Source organism: Cryptomeria japonica, chromosome 1 (genome assembly GCF_030272615.1).
Source record: "Cryptomeria japonica chromosome 1, Sugi_1.0, whole genome shotgun sequence".
In the NCBI taxonomy this organism is placed as follows: Eukaryota; Viridiplantae; Streptophyta; class Pinopsida; order Cupressales; family Cupressaceae; genus Cryptomeria; species Cryptomeria japonica.
The window spans coordinates 643,543,806-643,566,182 of NC_081405.1; the positions used below are offsets into that span (position 1 = coordinate 643,543,806).

At 37.1% G+C, this 22,377-nt stretch overlaps 1 protein-coding gene across 5 annotated transcripts in view; it reads left to right on the plus strand.

Moving 5' to 3' along the window:
• Nucleotides 1-2,178: 2,178 nt before the first annotated feature.
• Nucleotides 2,179-22,377, plus strand: part of LOC131037813 (coilin) — a 175,450-nt gene continuing 155,251 nt past the window's right edge. For 2 of the 5 annotated variants that reach the window (XM_057970016.2, XM_057970018.2), the window contains exon 1: nucleotides 2,179-2,689. In XM_057970016.2, coding sequence (XP_057825999.2) covers nucleotides 2,489-2,689 — 201 coding nt within the window. In that variant the 5' untranslated portion in view covers nucleotides 2,179-2,488. The remainder of the gene's footprint in view (nucleotides 2,690-22,377) is intronic. The other 3 variants (XM_057970017.2, XM_057970015.2, XM_057970014.2) reach the window with 3 other exon arrangements.

Consider the following 22,377-nt stretch of genomic DNA (forward strand, 5'->3'; position numbering starts at 1 on the left):
TTAGTGATTCTCATTCATCATGAGGTTATGCATCTAGTCTATCCAATCTTGAGTTTACATCATTGGCTTTCATCAATCACGAAGTCAATCAAACTATATCCTATCATATCATCAAAGCTTCGAGTTTATATCATTGACCCTCATCGATCATGAGGTCAATCAAACTCTATCAATCATCAAATCAAGCAGAATATCAAAGTAATCAAAGAGCAGACATTTTCATCAACCAAAGTTGTAGAAATTTCAATCAATTATCATGAGATTAATCGCTTATCCCAATTTTTCAACAATTTCACGATCAATCTCCTGAGGGGGCACACAATCAGGGTTTTTATCTTCATTAGGCGCATTATCGAGACTTGATTTAATCTTTGAAACAATGTTGTCTCAACATCATTTCAAATAGGGGAAAAATGTATACACATAAAAATGGCTATGAACAATTAAATAAATATTTAATATTTATTCTTCTATTAAATAGTTAATTTGAAAAGATTAATTTATTTAATTCATTTTATATCCTTCTATTAATTAATTTAATTGAAACTTTTTAGTAATTAATTTATTTATCCCTTTCCTCTAATGAATTTATTAAATATCTAATATTTAATTATTCGTCTAATCAATTAATTAAATATCTAATATTTAATGGTTATTCTTCTATCCTATAGTCTCAAATATTAAGTAATTTCTTAATTATTTACTTCAACAACGAACTCAATTGGAAAACTTGTAGGAGGAAGAGAACTTTTTGGAGGTTGCACATGAGTATTTCGCACCTTACAAAGTAGAGGCAAAGCAGTAGAGTTATGTGATTGAAAAACTACTCAAACTTTATTTTGCTATTAATAATTCCAATGGTATTTATCGGTTCAAATTATTGGCTGGCATCATTTCAAACTTCAAATGCTAGCAGATAAAGAGAATCCAAAAATACACGATCTTAGACAAATTCAAAATAAAAACTTCAACCTCTATGAGAGTGTTCTAGTTAAAGTTGATACATTTCCTATTAAATCCACTACAATGGTGCGTCTCTGAGGATATTAATTTTTTTTTGAGTGGATGGAGATAAATAAATGAACGAATGTTGTTATTTTTCATTTGTTTTAGTTAACTAGGATAATTGACAACTAAATGACTTGGATTAGTGAGGCATTAACACCATCGTTTGAACATGGCGATCCATAAAGGTGAATCCCTATAATTCTTGGGCAACACACAAATGCCCCACCGCAATTGAGCATTGTTTCAAACTTGCAATCATTGTTAACCTTTTGTAATGACTTAATATTTTGATCTACATTTAAAGGCACCCAAGGTTTTTATTAAAAAAAGTATTAAATAGGAGAAAGATGTTGTAGATGAAACAAAATATCAAGTGGATGGCTAAACTGAACATTTATTTGAATGCATGTAACAAAAGTAAAGAAAAAACACTTTTGTTATAGATAGCTTCTATAAATCATCTATGTGGAAAAATATAGTAGAAAGAAAAAGGAAACATTACCTTGATAATTTTGATCCCACACACAATAATATAAAAAGCTCATTCGAGGGCAAATATCCATGAGAGAACAATGATCCTCTCAACTCAATTAGAGACTAACTCACATTGTCTTAGATGAGAAATTTTTTTAGGTCTTTTCCACAATTAGAATAATTTAATAAACATTTTAGAATATGAAACTTACAATATCTTTCAGACCAATTACACTTACATCTTAGAAATAACTTAAGAATCTATTGAATGAATGGATGCTTTTAATAATGTCCAAGAGACCAAATAGCCTATGAGATCTATAGATAGCAACAAAGAAGATAAGCACAAAAAATCCACAAAGAAGGGCCCAACCACACCCTGACTACTTAATTTCTTTTTTCTCTTGTATCTTGGATCTTCTACTATGCATGTGGATCAAGAAGTCAACAACTTTTGTTATCTTTTCTTCCTCGAGCATGTTACTCAAGGTGTTAACATTTAACGTCTCAATGTAATTGATCCAAATATTCATGTAAGAAAACACTCCATGATGTAATAGCATTCAGTCTCTACTTCTTAAATGCAATAACAACATCTTTTATTGTAATTTTTCTTAATATAATAATGTGTGAAATTAAAATCTTTGAAAAACTGATTACAAATGGGAAAAAACATCAATCATCAAATTAAACTTCTTTTAGCCTTACAAATCTTGAATTCTATTTGATTCTAAGAAAGCTAGCCCGCCACAACCTAAATCAAACAAAATTAAAACTGACCATGTCATCCGGCATTAAAGAGAAAATCCAAGAACCTATAGGGAACTTGAATTTCAAATAGGTCATCTCATTGTTCAAACCAGATTACACCTGCAATTTGTCCAACATATTTCATATAATGAGGGTTTTACAAGTGTTTAAGCAGACTTCAGGGTTTTCAAAAAACAAAAATTCAAATTATTGAATCAAATCTTTTCTTTAACGCGTTTGAACTGATAGCGCAGCCATGGAAGGAACAGGGGAAGTTGTAAGAATCCGTTTGATATTCGAAGACGAATATATATTAAACAGGAGACAAAGATCAGAAGGTTTGAAACAATGCTGGATGATTGTGAAGCCATATTTGAAGGCAGTAGAGCAGATTGCCAGTGATATTTTATATACATTTAATCTTCATCGCACCTGTCCTTGCGGCCTTTTGCTTTCCGTAAGAAGATTTTCTTTAAACTTTTTCTTTTGAAATAGAAATGGAAATATTATGGATGATTTCAGGTTTATTCTATCCACAAATGTTGTAAAAATTGTTTTCCCACAAAACTGTGGAAAAAATTCCAATGAATTTAGCTGCCATTTTCTTGAAGATTGTTGCTGTGGTCCAAATGAGTTTTAATTGTGCTGTTTTGAAATCCATATTTCCCATATTAATGGTTCGCGCTAGCCCTATAAGTGGGGTATATACGCACCCAAGGGCTGCCTACTGTGTTTGAGCCTTGGTCTATTCACAGTTACTCGGTTGGAATATTGGTCTATCTCCAGTAAGTGCCCCAACTGATCAATGCATCAAGCCCCAATAGAATATCTGCGTTCTTTTTTTGATGCTTTGAGACTTCCTAAATATAACTCCTTACTTTCGTGGATGGAAAACTTAATAAGCTATTTACTTTTTTCAGCTATTTATTCTGTAATTTGGATATTATGGTAATAGATTTAACATCCCCGATCCACTATGTCTATTAAAAATAAAAACTAGAAATAACTAGGCAGAAAATAATTTGCTTAGTAAATTACCTTTTTAAATTTAGCAAAATTTACACACTTTTTAATTTGGTAGTTTGCTTCTTTTGTATATTTTTTATATATTTTTGCTAAATTTACCCCTATTTGTCTAGCATTTAGCTTTGTTACCACTACATAGGATTAGGTTTTTTGTCTGATCAATTAGGATCCTCACCCGGCCTCATCTGTTGGCTATGCCTTACCAAGTGGATTCGATGTTGTGCTTTAGCCAATTTTAACACATTGTTATGTCTCCTAGGATTTGAACTTGGAGATTTCTTATGAGGCCTTCGATGCTTTTACCACATGATCAAAATTGATGGAATAAGAAATAACCTGCATAAAAAGCAATGCTATCGATTATTTCAGCCTCTCAGATTGGCTAAGGCAGAGGCAAAACTCATAGACATGTTATGTCTGGTGGACGTAGAAAATTTTATTTCCCATCAGAGTTAAAATAAGAACTTACTGTTTTTAATATTAAAAAAATCTTGTTATCGTACATAAAGATCAACTTATACATTAGCTACTTAGAGAACGTTTTAGTAGAACTCAAGGTATTGTTTATTATTTAGTTTTTTTTCTGGATTTGAAGTCTTTAAACAAGAAACTTTGCAACTCTTATTGAGCTGAAATTCAGTTCAATTGTTATTGTTTTCTTGTTAAATTGAATTCAAGATTTTATCATTGCAAGTATATAGAATTAGGTCCAAACTGAATTTGAATTCAATTATTTAAATTCAAGTATTCTAGGTGCAATTACCTTCACTAGAAGTTGAACGAGCCATTCAACAGTGTGTAAGTTTGGTCCTTTTTAGGCTCTCCGAACCATAGTGGGCTTTTTGTGACCAATGTCACACCATCTTCATGAAGTATCCCTTTCTATGACTAATGACAAAGCCCATGGCTTTGATGATTTTTTGAGTGAATTCTATAAGGAGTCAAGACTTATGGGACAATGTTGGACCCGACCTCTTCTAGGTTTATTTGGAAACCTTTTCCAAAGAGTTTTTAGGGGCCATTATAAATGAAGGCAATATTAAATTCATAGCTAAGGTAGGCAATTTTGAAGAAAGTTGCAATTGGTGAGCGATCATTTTGTTGAATACTTCCTACAAAATTGTAGGCAAGGCCTTGCACTTCGCATCCATCATTTGCTTCCGCTTATTATCTGCCTAGAGCAAGCTAGTTTCATCAAGAGCAAATGCATCTTGGACAATATCTTGCTCTTTGGGAAGGCATGGAATGGTCCAGACATTTTCATAAATCGAGAATTTTCCAAAGCAAACAACTACGTTGAATAGCTTCTCTTTAGGCTCTAGTTTCCTCCAATTTGCTCAAAACCTCTTTGTAGATGCCTTGGCTTGTTTCATCATTAATTTTTGATAGTTGTCTTCCTTTGGGCTTTTCCTTTCCATTTGCCAAATATGCCCCTTGGCTTCAATTTGTATGTTCTTGCAAATGAAGGATTTAGTTATTTGCTCTCCATGTAGTCTCGCAACATAGGGTTAAAGTTTTCTTTCTTCTCAATTCCCCTCTCTAGCTTGTTGATGATTCCTTTCTTGCTCTCTTGGAAGAGCTAGATGATGTGAGTCATTCATTGCAATGTCTAGACACCTTTTGCCTTGATTTTGGATCAAGTTTTCAATGGAAAAAGACACACTGCTGTTGTGAATCCTTCTTTTTTAAACCCTCTTGGTTTGATTCCTATGGCAAGAAATAGATTGCCTATGGGGAAGTGTTCAATTTTCTTAGCATTCTCTTTTCTCTCCAATTCTCTTCAACTACTCTTTGGTAGATTGTACTCACTTGCATTGAGAAAGAATTGAACTTTTTGATTGTCAAATTGCTTTCCCTTGTTGGGAAATTTTTGATGTGCTTAAAAGTGCTCATAAATACCCATCTAAGTTACCGGGTTCGCCCTTGGACCCCCTTGGTACCGGTCCTGGTTCGAACAGGTTCTTGGTTCGGGTCCAGTTCAGACTGGGTTCGACCACGGTTCGAAAAACCCAGAGGTGGTTCGTCCCTGGTCGAACCCAGGTCGAATCCGGGTCAAACCCAGTCGAACCCAGTCGGACCCAGGTCGAACCTGGGCGGCTGGGTGGCCCAAAAAAGCAAATTATATGCAAAAACTTAATTTTTTTTGAATTCCGCCTGCTAAAAAGTGAAACTTATACCCTAAAAGTGACTTCTAAAACATTATATTCACTCATTTCACCTCATTTGTGTTGCAAACATATGTTTTATGAGAGCAGGTTGAAGAAAGGGTGAACAAAATTTGGCTTCCAAGATCAAAGAGGAGGAGTTGAAGACTGATGTTTGTTTTGTTGTTTATATGATGCTATGTGACATGCAAATTTTTAATTCATGCTTATAGGCTTCTCAAATATCAAAATATATATATATATATATATAAAATTTACATGTTTTTGTACTAACGAACCCAAACGAACCCAAACCCCTTTTCAAAATTTTGCCGTACCGGCGTACCAGGTTCTTCGAACCCGAACCCGAACCCGAACCGGTAACTTAGATACCCATGTATATTATTTCTCTTATTTCGCCCTTCCAAAGTCTCCTAGAAGAAGCTGAGATATTGCTTGAATACTTTCTTTGGGCCTCCTTGGAGCAAGGAAAATGGTTTCATTGAGTCACTTGGGAATTTTGTTGCCTTCCCTATGACCTTGATGGTTTAATTGATACCTACAAATATAGTTTGGCTTTGTGTTCTTAGTGGATAATTTGGGCCCAAGATGATAATGATGCCTGAAAAATTCTCCTTAAGAACTGTATTGCTTTTTGTGTTCCTCATGGACAAAGAGTTTGTCAAAGATTGGGCTTTCGTTTCATCCTCATCATGAGGGAACTCGTGTAAATTCAAGGTGTTGTTGCTAAAACTCTATGGTGGGCATGGGAAGCCATCAAGTTGTGAATTGTTTGGAATGGGGATGATTTTAGGATTGAGATCTCTACCAACCGACAATCTCATTGGTGTGATCATTTGCTAGGATCGACCCCTTTTTCAAAGTTCCTTGGGTCCTTGCTATGAGATTTTTTAAGCAGTGGATTTGCTCTATTTATACCTCTTTTCTGGAAGCACTAAGAACTAGCTTTCTTGCCTTGAATTTAAAGCCAATTACAAGCTTTGTAATCAATACTTTAAATTATTTAAAACAATATTGGAAGTGGCACCTCTTTATATGGTTCATAGGGTTGGAATTCATAGCACCAAACTTTGGTCCAAGGATTGGAAATGGTATATGTTGTGACCTATTTCACACATCGCCCCATTGCGAATGGGGACCCCCAGTAGTTTGCTTTTCAAGGTTTTGTCTTAGCATTGCAGTTTCATAAGTCCATTTTTTTGAGAATATGGAGCTAAGAGTGTTTTTTTTTTGAGAGGTCATCCAAGTCAAGTAGGGGAATCATGCTCGGAACAGTGTCTGGACATCATCAAAGTGCTCAGGAGGCCCGAAGGACGAAAAACGCAATTGCGTAGGGTCAATTCTGACACCTTCCTATTTTTGTGGGATTTTGTTTTTTTGATTTTTGGCACTTTGGGACCGATCCGGGAAGCAGATTTTTTGCCCCTTTTTTTTGATTTTTGTTTTTTTGCTTTTTTCAGCTTTTTTGAAAGCTGACCTAGGATTGGGTCGCTTAGGTCATGGCAATAGGGTTCCTATCTTTGAAATCAAAAATTTGTGTCTCCAAGTACAAAAAGCAAGGGGAAATCTCCAGATAGGGTGTTGATCCAGATGTTCCAGACAAACATGAATTAGTGAGCAAGAAAATTCGTCCAAATGTTCATGGCGAAATGGAGAAGACCATGTCTCAAGCCAGTTCAAAGTTTGCCATTAATGGAGTTCGCCATGTCCAAGAAAATGTCCAACCTATGAGCAACTCTGCCTAAGGTCAAAGCAAAAATGGCTTAGGAATGTTGAAGTTCGCCTTGGCCAAAATCAAGAAACATCCAAGTTAGGCTAAAGTCCGCCCAAGGTACAAGGTGAAGTTGGCTTGCCAATCATAAAGTCCGCCCTAGCATGAAGGAAATGTCTTGCAAAGGTTGAAGTTTGCCTAGCTAGCAAAGGAGAATGGTATAGAAGCTATAAAGTCCGCCAAGGCTAGATAAACATGGCCAAACGATCATTAAGTCCACCAAGGAAAGAATCATGGGGAGATGGCAAATCAAGTGCCAAGTCCGCCCAACACTTGGCTTGCAAAGGTTGAACTCTGTCCTAGCACAAAGACAATGTCCAAGACAAGTTGAAGTCCGCCATGGCATGAAAGAAAATGGCTTGAAGATGATGAAGTTCGCCTTGGTCAAAAATGACATGAAAATTATAAAGTCCGCCCTCCATTTGGCATGATAAAAATGAACTACGCCTAGCTAGCAAACAAGAATGGCATGGAAGTTATAAAGTCTGACTTGGTCAAGAATGTCCAAACCAAAGATGAAAAACTCTTAATCGACAATAAATCTTTTGGCCGATATTTAAAAAAAAATTGGGAATCAACAAAAAATAAAGAAAAAATTGGCAAATTTATCGAACATTTGAAAACATATAATTTCTTAAAATACTCTAAAAAAACACACATATACACTAAATTTATAGAACACATTAACATATTATTGGTTTCCATCATATATAAATCATAGTTTGAGTCAAATGCATACCATATACCTAAAAACAATTTCAAGTTCTAAATAAGTTTGAGTCAAATACATATCATAGAGTCTAGACCACAAAACAAATACAATCTCTGAAGTCTAAATACATATTAAGTTCAAGCTTTCGTATCAATGAAAACTAGAAATCATAGATTGCGTCTACGATTAAAGCCCAAAAAACTCTGTTGCCACTGAGTGGGTGCTGAAGTAGATGGTGCTGTTGCTGCAATATCCTCAACGGTTGAGGCAACTACATCTTCTGGATCAGCAAACTCATCTCCTGCCCCCTCACATTCTGCCACTTCTGCCGCCCATTCAGCTGCCTCCCACTCCAAACTCAGCTAAGTGATCATCAGTGAAAAATGGGTCCACATCAACATCACTAGTAGCACCATCAGGTTCAGCAATCCAATCCGCTGAATATGGATCAATCTCATCTAGGTCAAGTGCATCATATGAATTGTTCCCTTATACCCTCTTTTCATGCAATCAAAGGTTGTACTGCACATATACAAGGTCATTCAAATGCTTTTGAGTCAACCTATTGCACTTTTTTGTGTGAATGGCCTCAAAGACACTCCAATTACGCTCACAACCAGAAGCACTACAAGGCTGAGATAATATGCGGATTGCAAGCCTTTGCAGATTAGGCATTGTGGCACCATAATCTTCCCACCACAAATTTGCAAGGATACAAATTGGCATTTATAACTTGGTAAATATTTTATAAACTTAAAGATTGAAATAAATGGTAAAATAAATTTAAGAGCACATTTTTTTTTACCTGGCAGCAGGGTGTCTCTCTTACGAACACAAATAGGTGAAGAAAACAATGGCCCATCTTCCTTCTTGTAACTCTTCAACTCATCACAAATGAGGTCTTGAATATTATCATCAACAACTAACCTTTGAATACATATGTCTAGGCCAATTTGAACCTCTGCATCTGCTTTAAAAGTACGGGAGAAAAAGAATTTGGGGTTCAAATATAGTAGGCAGCAGCATGGATATGTTGGTGGAGTTGTCGGTTCCACCTTCGATCAATTATGCGCCATATGGGTTCATATTTGGTCCTGTCTGACCCATACAAGTGCTGAATTGCCTCTTTGGCCTTATTTATGGCCTCATATAGCTACCCTATGGGGTTTTTATCCCCATCCACCATCTGTAGAACCCTCACTTACGGTTGTGACAACTAAACGTGAAAGATTTAACAAAAATCAGCAAAGTGTAATATTAGAAAATTAAAAAATAAATCATCAATTGAAGTTTGAAAACTTACATTGATGATCTCCTCCATGACTTTGGCAAATCTATCATAAAAAATGGCCTTCACGACTTTCTTTGCTTCAGACTTCCTAGAATAAGGACTCTCCAAACATCTTTCACTCACAAACATCCGTTTCAGGTTGGGCAATGCACGTAATATGCTCTGTAAGTTGAGGAAATTAGTGGCAAAATGCGTGACGCTTGAATGCACAAGATCCTTACCATTAGTGTGTTGTCTCATAAGCTCCAGGACCCATGTGTGGTTGTAGATGTACTTTGTGATTTCCCTTCCATCTTCAACCATATTCTTCACCCAACTTAGTTTTCCTATGTCCTCAAAGAGAAAATCAAGGCAATGAGTAGCACAAGGGCTCCAAAATAATGTCGGATGCCTAGCCTATAGAAGTTTCCCAGCTACCACATATGCAGCTGCATTATCGGTCACAACCTGAACAACATTTTGCACTCCCACTTCTGTCACCACCTCATCCAACATGTTGCACAAGGTTTCTGCATTCTTCACTTCATTTGAGGCATCAACCGATTATAAAAATACCACTTGTCCCCCTGAAGCAACTAGAAAGTTGATGAGTGTCCTATTCTTGCCATCCGTCCACTCATCAGATAAAATGGTGCAGCCATTCCTTTCCCAAATCCTCCTTTGTTGTTCCACTAGCTGATGTGTGTTTTGGACCTCATTCGGCAATAATGGCCCACTCAACTCATAACGACTTGGGGACTTGAACCCCTTACCTGAGATGGTCAATGCTTTGACCGATTGCTCACAATATGGACTATCAACAATAATAAACGAAATATTGTTGTAATACCAAAATATAGCCAATGCCACCTTTGTTTGCTGATGCACTTCCTTATTCCATGAAGTACCTAGCAATCCAGGTTGCGCACCAAGAGTGTTATGAGGAATGAAAAAACTAGACAATTGCTGCCCACCCTAATATTTCCCGACTCAGTAGAATTGAGATCTCTCATTGTGGATGCCATTGCCTTTGCTGACCTCTTTTTTTTCTGCCTTATTTTGCTCATATTCTAAAAGCCTTGCTTTTGCCTCCCTCTGAACCTCTTTAGGACAATTATCACATATCGTAATATTTTGACTAGTGATCCGTGCAAGGTGATATTTGAATCGGTGTATGCCACCGGTCATAGTTTTCATGGAATGGTTACAAATAACCTCTCCTGCCACTACACCTGGTGTGCCATGTTTCCACAAAGGATCCCTCTTTCTACCACCACCTCTAGTTGCACCACCTAGAGATGAAGAAGCCATTGTCTTTCATAAATATTCAAAAGAAACCTAGCAAAAGAGATCAACCATGGATCAATAAATATAAATTGAAGTTGAACATAAACTAGAATTTGAACACAAAATGGTCACAGCCAAAGCACTGAATCAAAAAAGGTAATGATAAATTGATAATAATGCAGGTTCTATAGCTGGAGAGATGTGCTGTTATATAACCAATCATGATATTTGGGTATTAATCCAGTCTGCAATGCATCTAGCAGCTTCCAATTGAGAAGAAAATAGGGCATATTTCTGAGTTGTAAGATAATGTTAATGAGTGGCTGAATACTCATTAGGCCTACTGAATCGAAACATGATTGTCTTGATAACAATTTTAATGTGTCCACAGAGACTTCTTGTTAAACATATTCTAGCCATACGCAGATCTTTCTAGGATTTTTTAATTCTAAACACATTTAAGATATATTTGAATCAATTTTCTGTGTAAAACTTCATTAGGAATAAACCTATGAAACCCGGGGACGCGTCCCCTACCTGAAAACCCCCGTCCCAGTCCCGGGGACGTTTCGGGGACGTCCCCCCCACCCCCCGTCCCCAAATTGTCAGAATTTTGAGGGGACATCCCCGAAACGGGGGGACGGCTGGGGACAGGTTGGGGACAGCTGGGGACGGCTGGGGACGGATTGGGGACGGCTAGACGTCCCCCACATCTAGAGCTAGGGAAAAATATTAAAAAAAAAAAGTCTTATTTTCAATTTTTTTTTAATTTTTCTAACATGGGCCCTCTATATTGAAAAAATTTAAAAAACGACTATCAATTTTTTTATTATTGAATTTGAATAGTTATGAAATCAAAATACGACTGTCTATATTTTATTATTTTTCTAACATGGGCCCTCTATCAAAAATTAAAAGGCAACATTAAATTTATTAATTCATATCAAATATTTATAATTTTAAATTAATTCATATTATAAATTTTAAAATTTATAAATAGAAAATAAATTAAATAATAAAATATTAAATAATAAATATTATACTTTGCTTTTTAGTATTTACTTAGTACTATTTTGATTTCCATATTGCAATTGACAATGAAACAATATGGCAGCAGTGTGGCCTTTGGGCATTTTGTATGTTATTTCTTTAATATCTATTATGATATGCATATTGACAATGTGAATGAATTGAAATTCTGAATTATGAGTGCATATTGAGTATTGAGTCTATTGATAATGTTGTATGTTCGATGTTTGCATTCTAAAATGTTTTCATAGTATCATACACATGCTATATCCATATTTTCATATGAATATAATGTATAGATGCATGCTTTATCCATGTTTTCATATGAACATTTAGAATTTTCCTATATATTTTAAATTTTCCCTATATTTTATATAGCCGTCCCCTTTGCCGTCCCCCCCCGTCCCCAAATTTGGCAAAAAAAATTGCCGTCCCGGAAACTCGTCCCCTCATCCCCCCGTCCCCCCATCCCGGAAACTTGGGGTAACATAGGAATAAACCCACTTGTTTCTGATTTGTTTTAAAATCTTGATTAATGCTATAAGGCTTTTCAGGTGTTTTCTACAAATTTCTTTATCTTCATTAGAATTTAGAACTAAGATACAACAACTGATATGCTGCACAATAATATAAGCTTCTATATTAATACCGTATTACTGCAGAAGATTAATACTGTATTATTGAGAATCGAGATTAATACGATTATAGTATTACTGCAGAAGATTAATACTGTAATCGTATTAATCTTTGCAATAAACACTTCAAGTTCAGTCTATAAATTACAGATTACTAATATGAACTATGTTAATCAGAATCTGCTATTTGCATTAGAACAGATTTTAACTGTTCATACTTCATATTAGTAATTTATAGAAACTTATATAATATATTTATATCATAAGAAGCTTATATTATTATGCAACTAAAATGTGTAAGGTACTATCTTTGGTTGCAACTAAATATATATTCTGCTGTTATATACTTATATTCGGTCTTAGTTGCAACCAGCAATCGAGCTCCAGAAGATCTAAATCTATTTCGTTTGTGTAAGGTACCTACCTAGAATCCAGAATCGTTAATCTTAGAAGGAATCATTAAATCACAGAGAGGAAAAAGAGACAAACCTGGAGGCTAGAGCTATATGAATGTGGTCAGGCGTCAGTTGTGGAGGAAGCCGTTGCGCGCTTTGGCAAACCGAGCCGAAATCGTGTTTTTTAATTTTTGTGCGACCTTTTTAGCCAAACCAAGCCGAAGTCGCATTTAGGGTTGCGACTATTTTTTTCCGCCTTTTTTAAATGTGATTTTTCACATTTTATTCGCGATTTTATCGTGATTTTTTTTCGCTTGAAAGTCACAATTTTTCAAAAAAAATTGCTTGTGATTTAAACAACTATTTAATCTTTTCCAATATTGACTCGTGATTTAGGTGATTTTTAAAAGATTTTTTCATCTATGGTCCAAACAGTTAGCAAGTCGGACCTAGGCATGAAGGGGAATGTGGCATGAAACACTCAAAGTCCTCCATGCCATGTGTGCCATGGCTTGACAATTTTGAAGTCCACCCTCAACTTGAGGCACAATTTGGGCTAGCGTAAGATCAAGTTTGCCAAGAGGAGAGAGAAAATAATATAACAAGGTAGTGGATCTGCCTAGGAGAAATGTGAAAATGGCACAATACATGGGTAAATCCGCCATGGATGAAGGCTTAACTAGGGTTGGAGGTCAGAAAAATGAACTCAACACTTAGAATGTTTTTGAAAAATCCATCCAACACAGAGCAATTTTCAAAAGTCAACACTTAAATTTTTTTTTGAACACAAGGAATCTAGAAGATTCCATGCCAACTCATTTGAAGGGGAGATATTTTGGCTAAGTGAAAGATGGCGCCCAAACAAGAATGGAAACTTTTGGAGTCATACATGGATGAGGCTGAAGTGGCGCCAAGTAAAAAAATAGAAGTTTTCTTTTGAACTCTTTTGTGGAGATTAAGTCGCCATTTTAAAGGAAATAAAAGAGTTTAAGTTTGACGAATCTAAGAAAAAAACATGAAGTTACCAAAGGGATCAATCTTCTCCAGCCTTATATCAATTCGATTTGTCATTTTCATTTCATTCTTCTTCAAGTTCGAAATTGAAGAGCTCTCTCTCTCAAGGTTAAAGAAGATAGATTTTTGAAGGAGGATTTTTGAAAGATAAAGTAAATTTTCTGAGTGAAGAAGAAATTTACCAAGAATTTCCAGAATTAAAGGTAGGTTATTCATCAAGAAATCCAGTCAGAAGTATAATTTCAAAGGTTCAAAATCTGAGTTTGACTGATTTCTTTTGTCCATCTTCTGTCTTAATCGCTTATTCTCACAAAATTCGCTAAGTGTTGGGCCAAATTCTTCCATTTTCAGTCTGATTTTTCACAAAAATTTAGCTTTTTGATAGGCTGAAGGTCAAAAAATTGGGACAAAAGGTCCAAAATCAGAGTTAAAACCTTAAATTTTCTTGAAAGTAATGTTAAATTTTTCATGTTTATTGCAGGTTGATGACCACCAAAGGAAGACTTTCAATAGAAATCCAGATGAAGTTCGCTAAGAAAGGGTTGCAACTTGAGTCGAAGATCAATTCCAAGTGGATAAATGTTAGAGACACCAACCTCGAGCACGTGGACTTCAAAGATTTCAAAAGGAGAGTGTACAAGCATGATGGACACTTACTCACACCTATTGCTCGCCGAATGATGAGGAATGGCTTTGTCCAGGCAGCTGGATTTCCGCTTGCTATGGAATGTGTTGAGTTAATGCTTGAGTGTGCTATACATTACAATGCTCAAGAAAGGCAAATCATTGTGCCAGATGGGAGAATATTGGCTCATCTCTGAGAGTTAGCCATTCAAGAAGCATTCGGAATTCCAAGTTACAACTGAACTTCATATAAAACTAAGGAAGAAACCAAAAGACTTTATGAGGACCAGCTTGAGCTTTGTGCAAAAAATGTCAATAAGTTGTGGTTGGAAAAGCCAAGGCCCACCCTCAAGAAAGTGCCAAAGAGATTGCTTTGCACTGACTTCAAAGAGGACTATGGTGATATCATTTTATTGGTGAACAGAGTAATGGGCAACCCTCAGGGTGTGCCATTTGAAACATGGATGTACTATTTTATTGACGAGATCACCTTAGGTGTCAAAATGTTCAATCGGTCTTGGATAATTAGCGACAACCTTAATGAACAGCTGAAAAATTTGGAAAGGACGAAGTCCTTTTACATGAGCTCCTACATTGTTTACCTACCGGCAAGAAACTATAGATACACATGATTGATTTGCAAGGGCATAGTAGGTGATGGCGAGAGTGAATTTAAGTTTTATGACTGTTATCACCAGGACATTGCAGGGAGGAACTCATCAGAGGCTCACTCAGGAGGCCAAGAGCTTAATAAGCAAGTATGGATCTTGGTTTATCCAATATCCAAGATTCACATATATAGGAGTCCAAGGATTTATTGGATGGCCTTACCGACTTCCGATTTATCCCACTAATAGAGTGATCTTGCTTGGAGTTCTTAGACAATTGGAACATATCAAGGCTTCCAAAGATCAAAGCAGAAGGTGACCATTTCCTTTCCATTTTTCATTGGAAATATGCTGGAGTCTTGCCCAACGACACAGGCAGCTGAGAGTGCCAGGTTGGAGATGCAGTGGAATCTATTCATATTTTATTGGTCCAGGGCTAATTTCGATCCTCACAACCATATTGGATCGGTGAATGGAGAGAGGTACAGGCATAGGGTTGATCTAGAGGATTTTTGGGCAAATGCTGCGGATGAGTTTGACATCAAGAAAAGATTGTGGTCTAGATTGCTAGTAAGCTTGATCAGAGCAACCGAGCTTTTCTGTGTGCCTAATTAGTTAGAGGATGATGGAGAGTACACTCAGTTGCGCTTTGATGAGAATTGGCCTCTTCCTCCTGTGAAATGGTCAGAACTAGAGCTCGTAGATTTAACCACCTTAATGCGACTAGTTGTCAAGTATAAACAATGGTGGGTTGATCAACAAGTCCAAGTGCTAAGGTGAAGAAATTTGACCCTCACTTATAACTTGATGGGCGAAATGGAATTATATTCTTTGAATGCAGGAGTGTCCAAAGTGCCAAGCCAATTGAAAGCATTAATTCCAAGAAAAGTAAGGAGGCAGTTGAGGGCTCTTCAAGGTCAAAGGGGAAGAAAGTTGTGAATGAGGAACCTGCTCAGAAGAAGCAGATATTAGAGCCATCCCATTCTGCCACGCCCAAGAATGTGAACGATGTATTAACTATTGAGATGAGTCGTTGGCTGAAATGAAGATTCCTTCTCCAAACCAAGAGGGAAATATGGAGTCAATCTAGCAAGAAAATGAAGAACCCCTATCTCCTACAGGCACAAAGATACTTGAATCAGAAAATGAAATGGATATTTTGGGCGAGCAATTTCAAGAGGGAATGATTTCCGCTCTTTGAGGAGGTTAGGATATTCCATGTGAAGAAGGTAATTAGGAAGAGGAAGGCATTGAACAACCTACGATTCCTGATTGGTTGAAAGGTTGAAAATATAAGTACCTATGGAAGTCTTGGAAGAAAATCACACGGCCGATTTCTTGGCCAGATTAGGGAAGGTTGCTGCAAAGAAGCTAGCCAAGAGGTTTTCCACAATTCAAAGGGATGAAATGTGCTGCTATACAGTTCAAATTGCCGTGCCGAAAGTGGACAAGGCGAAGGAGGATATTTCTCCTCAGGAGTATGAAATTACTACTATCAACTTGGGACCAACTACAAAAGGTCAAGAGGTTGAGGACTTGGACAATTCAGTCACTTCTATGAAGGCGAGATTGGAAAAGGAGATAGGAAAGAAAAGAGAATACAAGAAAGAAGTTGAGCGCCTAAAGGAATATATTCAGCACTTGACCAAGCCTCTTAATCAAGGCGATACAGTGGCTCCTCCACTTTTGAATTTTTCACAAGAAGCAATCAAAGATTTTGAAGAAGAAAAAGTGACAACCAAAGAGGCCAAGGAGTGGATGGCGAGCAAAAGTGAAGAAGCAGCCACATTTGTGGAAAGATTAATGTTGGCATACAAACAGACTTCCTTTTTGTTCTCCAGAATTGCAAACATGGCAGGAGCTTGGGATGACCTTCATGATGTTTAGTACAGAATTATCTTGTGCCTTAGGGTGTTGAAAGGAATTCCTATGTAGGAATTGATTGATGGAAAAGTAATCGCAGTAGGGTCTGCATATGATTTCAACACATGGTACTGGGCATTGGTTGCACGAAGTGAAGTCCTAGAAAAAGCGAAGGCTGATATTATTAAGGCTGAGGAATAGATTAGAGAAATTCAAAACATGATTTTCTTTGTAACTGTTGATTAGCTTGAGAAGGAGACCATCCAAGAAAATGATATGCTGTTGGAAAGTCTAAAGCTCAGAACTCATGAGATTTTCTTCGCCATCACTGGATCAGTCTTGAAGCAGAATTTGACCAAGGCATCAAATTTCTTGTCCATCTAGGATGCCTTCCAAAAACAGGAGTTGGAATGGGAGATTGCTTTTGCCACATGTGCAGATGACTTGGACCGATTGGAATTCAAGGTCAATGTGCAACCACATGTCACAATGGAGGAGGTCAGCCCGATCGTGTCCAAATTCATTGAACATATTGCCACTCAGGAGGATAAGGATGCGCCTTCCTAGGAGATGGCTCTTCGTGCTACTTGTCCTTCATGCATTTGTTCTTAATGTTATTTTGGGAAACCCTAATTAGGGTTATTATGTTTTAATCTCGGCCGTTAATATTAGATTGATCTTGGCCTTTCATTTGTTTTTCGGAACTCTATATAAACTCTTATTCTCTCATTTTGTTGTGTGGAGAGATTTATGAAATTGTGGCTAAGAGCTACTTTGGTAATATAAGTTCACTTGCAGTTTAGCTTTGAAACCTTATTATTGTCACGTGGTTGCATATTTTCTTCAACATAGAATAGATTTGCTTAGAGTAAGTTTGCTTTTTCAAAGTTGTTAGATGAATGAAGGATTTGATAGTATAGATTGGTGAAACAATTGCTCATACTTTCTTTGAATAATGATTTTTGTTCAATGTGTAAAGTTAGCCTGAGCTTATATCGTGGATGCTTTAACTTCTACTTTGGATAAATATTTTTCGTTGGATGGTATTATTCATTGTATGAAAATCTCAAGCTCAACCCTAGAAGATTGCACTTACTTTGTATAGTTGTCCTTAGTGTGGCGAAGCAGAGTACTGTTATTGGTTTCACCCAATATTTATTGTCTCTTGAGTTCTTAGGAGTAGCATAGAACTTCTAAACCCTTATTCCTTTTTATTTCTTTTTTTTGAAGTCCAAAATTGAAAATCTTAAAAAAGAAGAAGAAAGAGAGCATTTATTGTCAAATTCGTCTTGTCTAAGTCCTAACTTGTGAATGATATTAGCTGAGTGTAAGTCCCCCTTGTATTTCAGCATACATAACCAAGGAAGCTATCCAACATGAAGTCGCCTGTTCGCACATATAAACCTTGGAGTCGCTGTGTGGTCTTCATGCAATCTTGGCACACGTAGTGATTTTGTTCAAGAGAGGGTAGAGTGTCCTTGACATTTTATTCTAATGTTTGGTGAATGATAAAACGTACACCAACAGTATCCAAATGCTACTTTGGGAATTGCTAGCCCTGAAGGGATATTCTTGACTTTCTCGGCATTTACCCATTGTTCTGAAACTCAATGTTAGGTGGAACCTCTTGTCCACTACAATTCAATGGCATTACAAGTTTCAAATAGTTTGGTTGACAAGTGTGGAGCCCAAATTAGCACATTTTGTTTTATGTCTCCCATTGGATCTCCTCTTATACATTTGGGTGTTTTTTTATCCCCTTTGTCCTTTTTATGGACATTTGGAAACTCTAAAGCATCTTTACTTGGTTTTGCCCATGGGCCCGACCTGCTTAGACTTGGATTAATGATTTTTAAACTTTTTTGGCCATATTCTTTCTCTTGGCATATAATTCGTTTTGGTGATTGGCCTAAAATGCTTGTGAAATTTACCTAGATTTGGCATGCTTTTAGAGTGGAGATTATCTTTACAATATGTAAAGATAGAAATTTTGCATTATTTCTAGGATTTGTTGGGGGAATTTTTTTTTTTGGTATACTGTAATGTCCCCTTTTGTAAAAATGCCTTAGTTTGCCCTAGATTACAACTCTCAGCCAATAAGGAAGGGTTAGAGGGGGAGTACCTTTATCTCCTTAAAAAGGGAAATCCAATTGATTACAAGGCTACCTAACTAACTAAAGGAACCCCAACCATAGCAAGCTAGGATGGGTAACTTGATAGGGTGTCTTTACAACTGTTCCCCCTCCATCGAGCCACCTTCTCCCACTCACATGATTCCATCCATCACCATGGTAGGGATGATAAGGATTTACCCCAACAGGGTGCCCTAAGTCTAACCCTCCTAAGCCCAAAGGCAGAGCCCTTAGCCCCCCTTTGGCCTGACGTGGACCCTGCCATACATATGACGTGGCGTGCTTAGGGGTGACCCCAACATTGTTCCCCCTATTTGAGATCCCTCTCTTCTCTTACCATGACTGAGAACATTCAGAACATATGAAGGTTCCAATATTATTCAAACATTTTACATATAACAAATAAAATGCAGAAAAATCATTAGTCAGATACAATATATAATCAATTATAACAGCAGTGCATTGTAATCGTTAGTATGCAGAGATATATGTATAGAGACAGCATTTACCATGCTATGCACAGGAGACTCATACCAAACTGCAATATTCAGTTGAATGCTGAGTGTTAATGAAATACCAAGTCTGAAGCGATGCCTCCTTGGAGTGATAAGATTGTTGTATAAGTATCTTCTCCTTCACTGGTGAAGAGTCATGTCTGCTTGTTCATAAAGTTATAACCCTTCTCTCAAAAGACATCTCTATATCTTGTGTATCACATCTTTTCATAACCACTAGGCCCCTTGGTGAAATTGCACTTAATTGGTGATTGGTTAATATATGAATTCGGGCACACTAATTGATGGATAAACCAATTAGACATTAGTTAACTTATTAATAGGATATTCATATCTTTTATGCAAGATTGCTGCCCTTGTTGTCATCTCACAGGGTCCTCATGGAGAACGTCCCTTAGTAAATCTGTTCCTTATAATTGGCATCAATCAGTTAATACATTTCTTCCTGCTGTTGCCCGAATGGGGCTTTCTTAGAGAAAATTGTGACATCTTGTGTCCAAGACAATTTTCTCCTAAGCGTGCGAGTATAGATATCTTGCAGTCTATATTAATAATACTACTAAATTCTTCATAAGAACTTTATCGGGCTTCATATGTTAAGCACATCCCAATGCATACCACCAAGAACAAGGATATCACTGCCTGTAACTTAATAACAGTTCTGATCTCATCTGATCGATGGTGATGTCACTAATTGCTTTTGATTCCTTTCCTTTATATCTCTCAATTTGAGGGAGAGGTCACACCTGTTCATCATATATGCCCTTTGGCAAGAGACACCCCCTTTCATCATTTGCACCCTTTGAAAGGGTGCAACTCCTCATTTTTTCTGCCCTTTTGAAAGGGGAACAACATTTCATAATCAGATCTGCACTTCTTATTTAAATCAGATATGCACTTTTGATTCCCAAATTATCCCCCCCTTCAAATGAGTTCTGTTCTTCCTTTTATGCCTCATATTTGGGAGAGTCACAACTTATCATTTCATGCCTTTTGACCATTTATTAACTTAATTAAATTTTAATTATATTTAATTATATTCTTTTATATTTTCATTTTCATTTTATTTTTATTCTTTTGAATTTTAATTTTATTATTAATATTTACCATTAGATTCTATTTCAAAGTGGGGACATTACATATACACTAAACTAATTATATGCTCTAATGTTATGTTAGAGCAAAGAAACGGGACTCGGACTCGGCTCGGACTCGGCAAGGCCGACTCGGACTCGGACTCGGGACTCGGCGTCAAACTCGGCTCCAGACTCGGCTGGACTCGGGATAGTGAAAAACTCAAGAAATTTAGAGATTTTTAAATATTTAAAACTTGTTTCAGACACCCTTTATTGAATACACCTTAAAGACACAATAACATCATCAAACTCGGCTCATTTGATTACATACACAAGTATACATCAATCACATAAGCATAAACGCAAATTGTAGCTGAAGAAAATAACAAACATAGATATATAAATATTGTCAAATGTATACAATATTACAAAACTCATGGAATAAAAAATCCATGTCATCATATGATCATCATCAAATGTTTCATACAAATACCAAAGGTAAATACAACTACAAGTCTATGGCTCAGAGGAGCCTGCACCCTCCGGCCCCGGCCCCCTGCGAAGGCGTCTAAGGTAGGTCCTAGATGATTCGACTGCCATAGCCGCTCCCCGTGACACCATGCCATGCTCACCAACATCAGGAACATCCGTGTCACTATCTGCCTCTGAATCTCTTGTCTGTGCTCGTGCTCTCCGCTCCTCCTCTGCCATGGCTACAGTCTCAACCTCTATATCTACCTAGTCGATCCAATCAGTGTCAGACTCGGAGGTTAAATTTTCTCTACTTCTATCGACGCAATTTCCCCCCATATTTTTCGACGGGGGTTTGGGGGCAGCGCCCCCAAGGTAGGGTCAAGGGGCAGCGCCCCTTGCGCGCTCCCTGTCGCGATACAAGGCGAGGTCGAGGGGCAGCGCCCCGCGAGGCCAAAAAAACTTATTACAAGTCTGAATTAGGGTTTCTTTGAGAGTCTTCCTTAGGGCCTGGTTTTGCTCTTGTTGCTAATTGGGTCTTGCTTGGTGAGTGAGTATCATTCTTGAAGGTCCGAGCTAGGTCAAGTTGGTGAGTGATAAAGTCTGGAATGTCATCTTGATCTTCAAATGCCCTGAAATTTGGCTAAGTCTGGAATGTCCTGATCCTGAAATTTGACTAAGTCTGGAAAACTGAAGAATCCTCCAAAAACTAGATTTTGCAATATAACTCTTGGAGGCCCGAAACCACTCTCAAACATCCTGACAGTATATATGGAATATAACTTAAAGTATAAGTTTCTTCTTTCTTATACTGAAATGTTATATTCCATAAAATAATCCTGACGGAGAGACCAAAATGTCAAATTTCGCTCCTGACCCTTCCAAAAAAACTTATTACTTTAAAAAAAAACTTTTTAAAATGTTTTTTTTTTGTCATTTTATTAACCCAGCCAGTAGTCGAGTCTGGGGCTCAGGACTCGCCGAGTCTGGCGATTTTGAGCCAAACTCGCCAACTCGGCGAGTTTGGCGAGTTTACTCCCCAGACTCGGACGAGTCCGAGTCCGAGTCCCTAGGACTCGCCGAGCATGACTCGTACTCGGACTCGCCGAGTCTGGGCGAGTCCGGGCGAGTCCCGTTTCTCTGTGTTAGAGATACAAATCGAAGTGAATAAAGTGGCACTGGAAGCTTACCAAGACTAGGATCTTAGTCTCCAAATTTTTCAAAAAGCTTACAATAGAGGCTTTCTTGCTTCTCCCACAAAGATTGCATGGCTTGGTTCAATCTGTTTGACAGAAACAGTTTCTTGCATTATTTGGGTGACTTGGGAGTCTTGAGGTTTCATCTCATCCACTTTATTGCCCAGCTTATTAGACAAAATCAAAGGATCAACCATTTACATATTAAATAGTAATATTATAGTTGTGATATCATAAAGAACAATTTCTTTATCTCTTCAAATGTTAGTGAAATATAAGAAATATTAAAATGTATTATTACAGTATAAGCTAAGGTGAGTTCAAAACGTATTGTGAAATTGTGCAAGTATGCAATT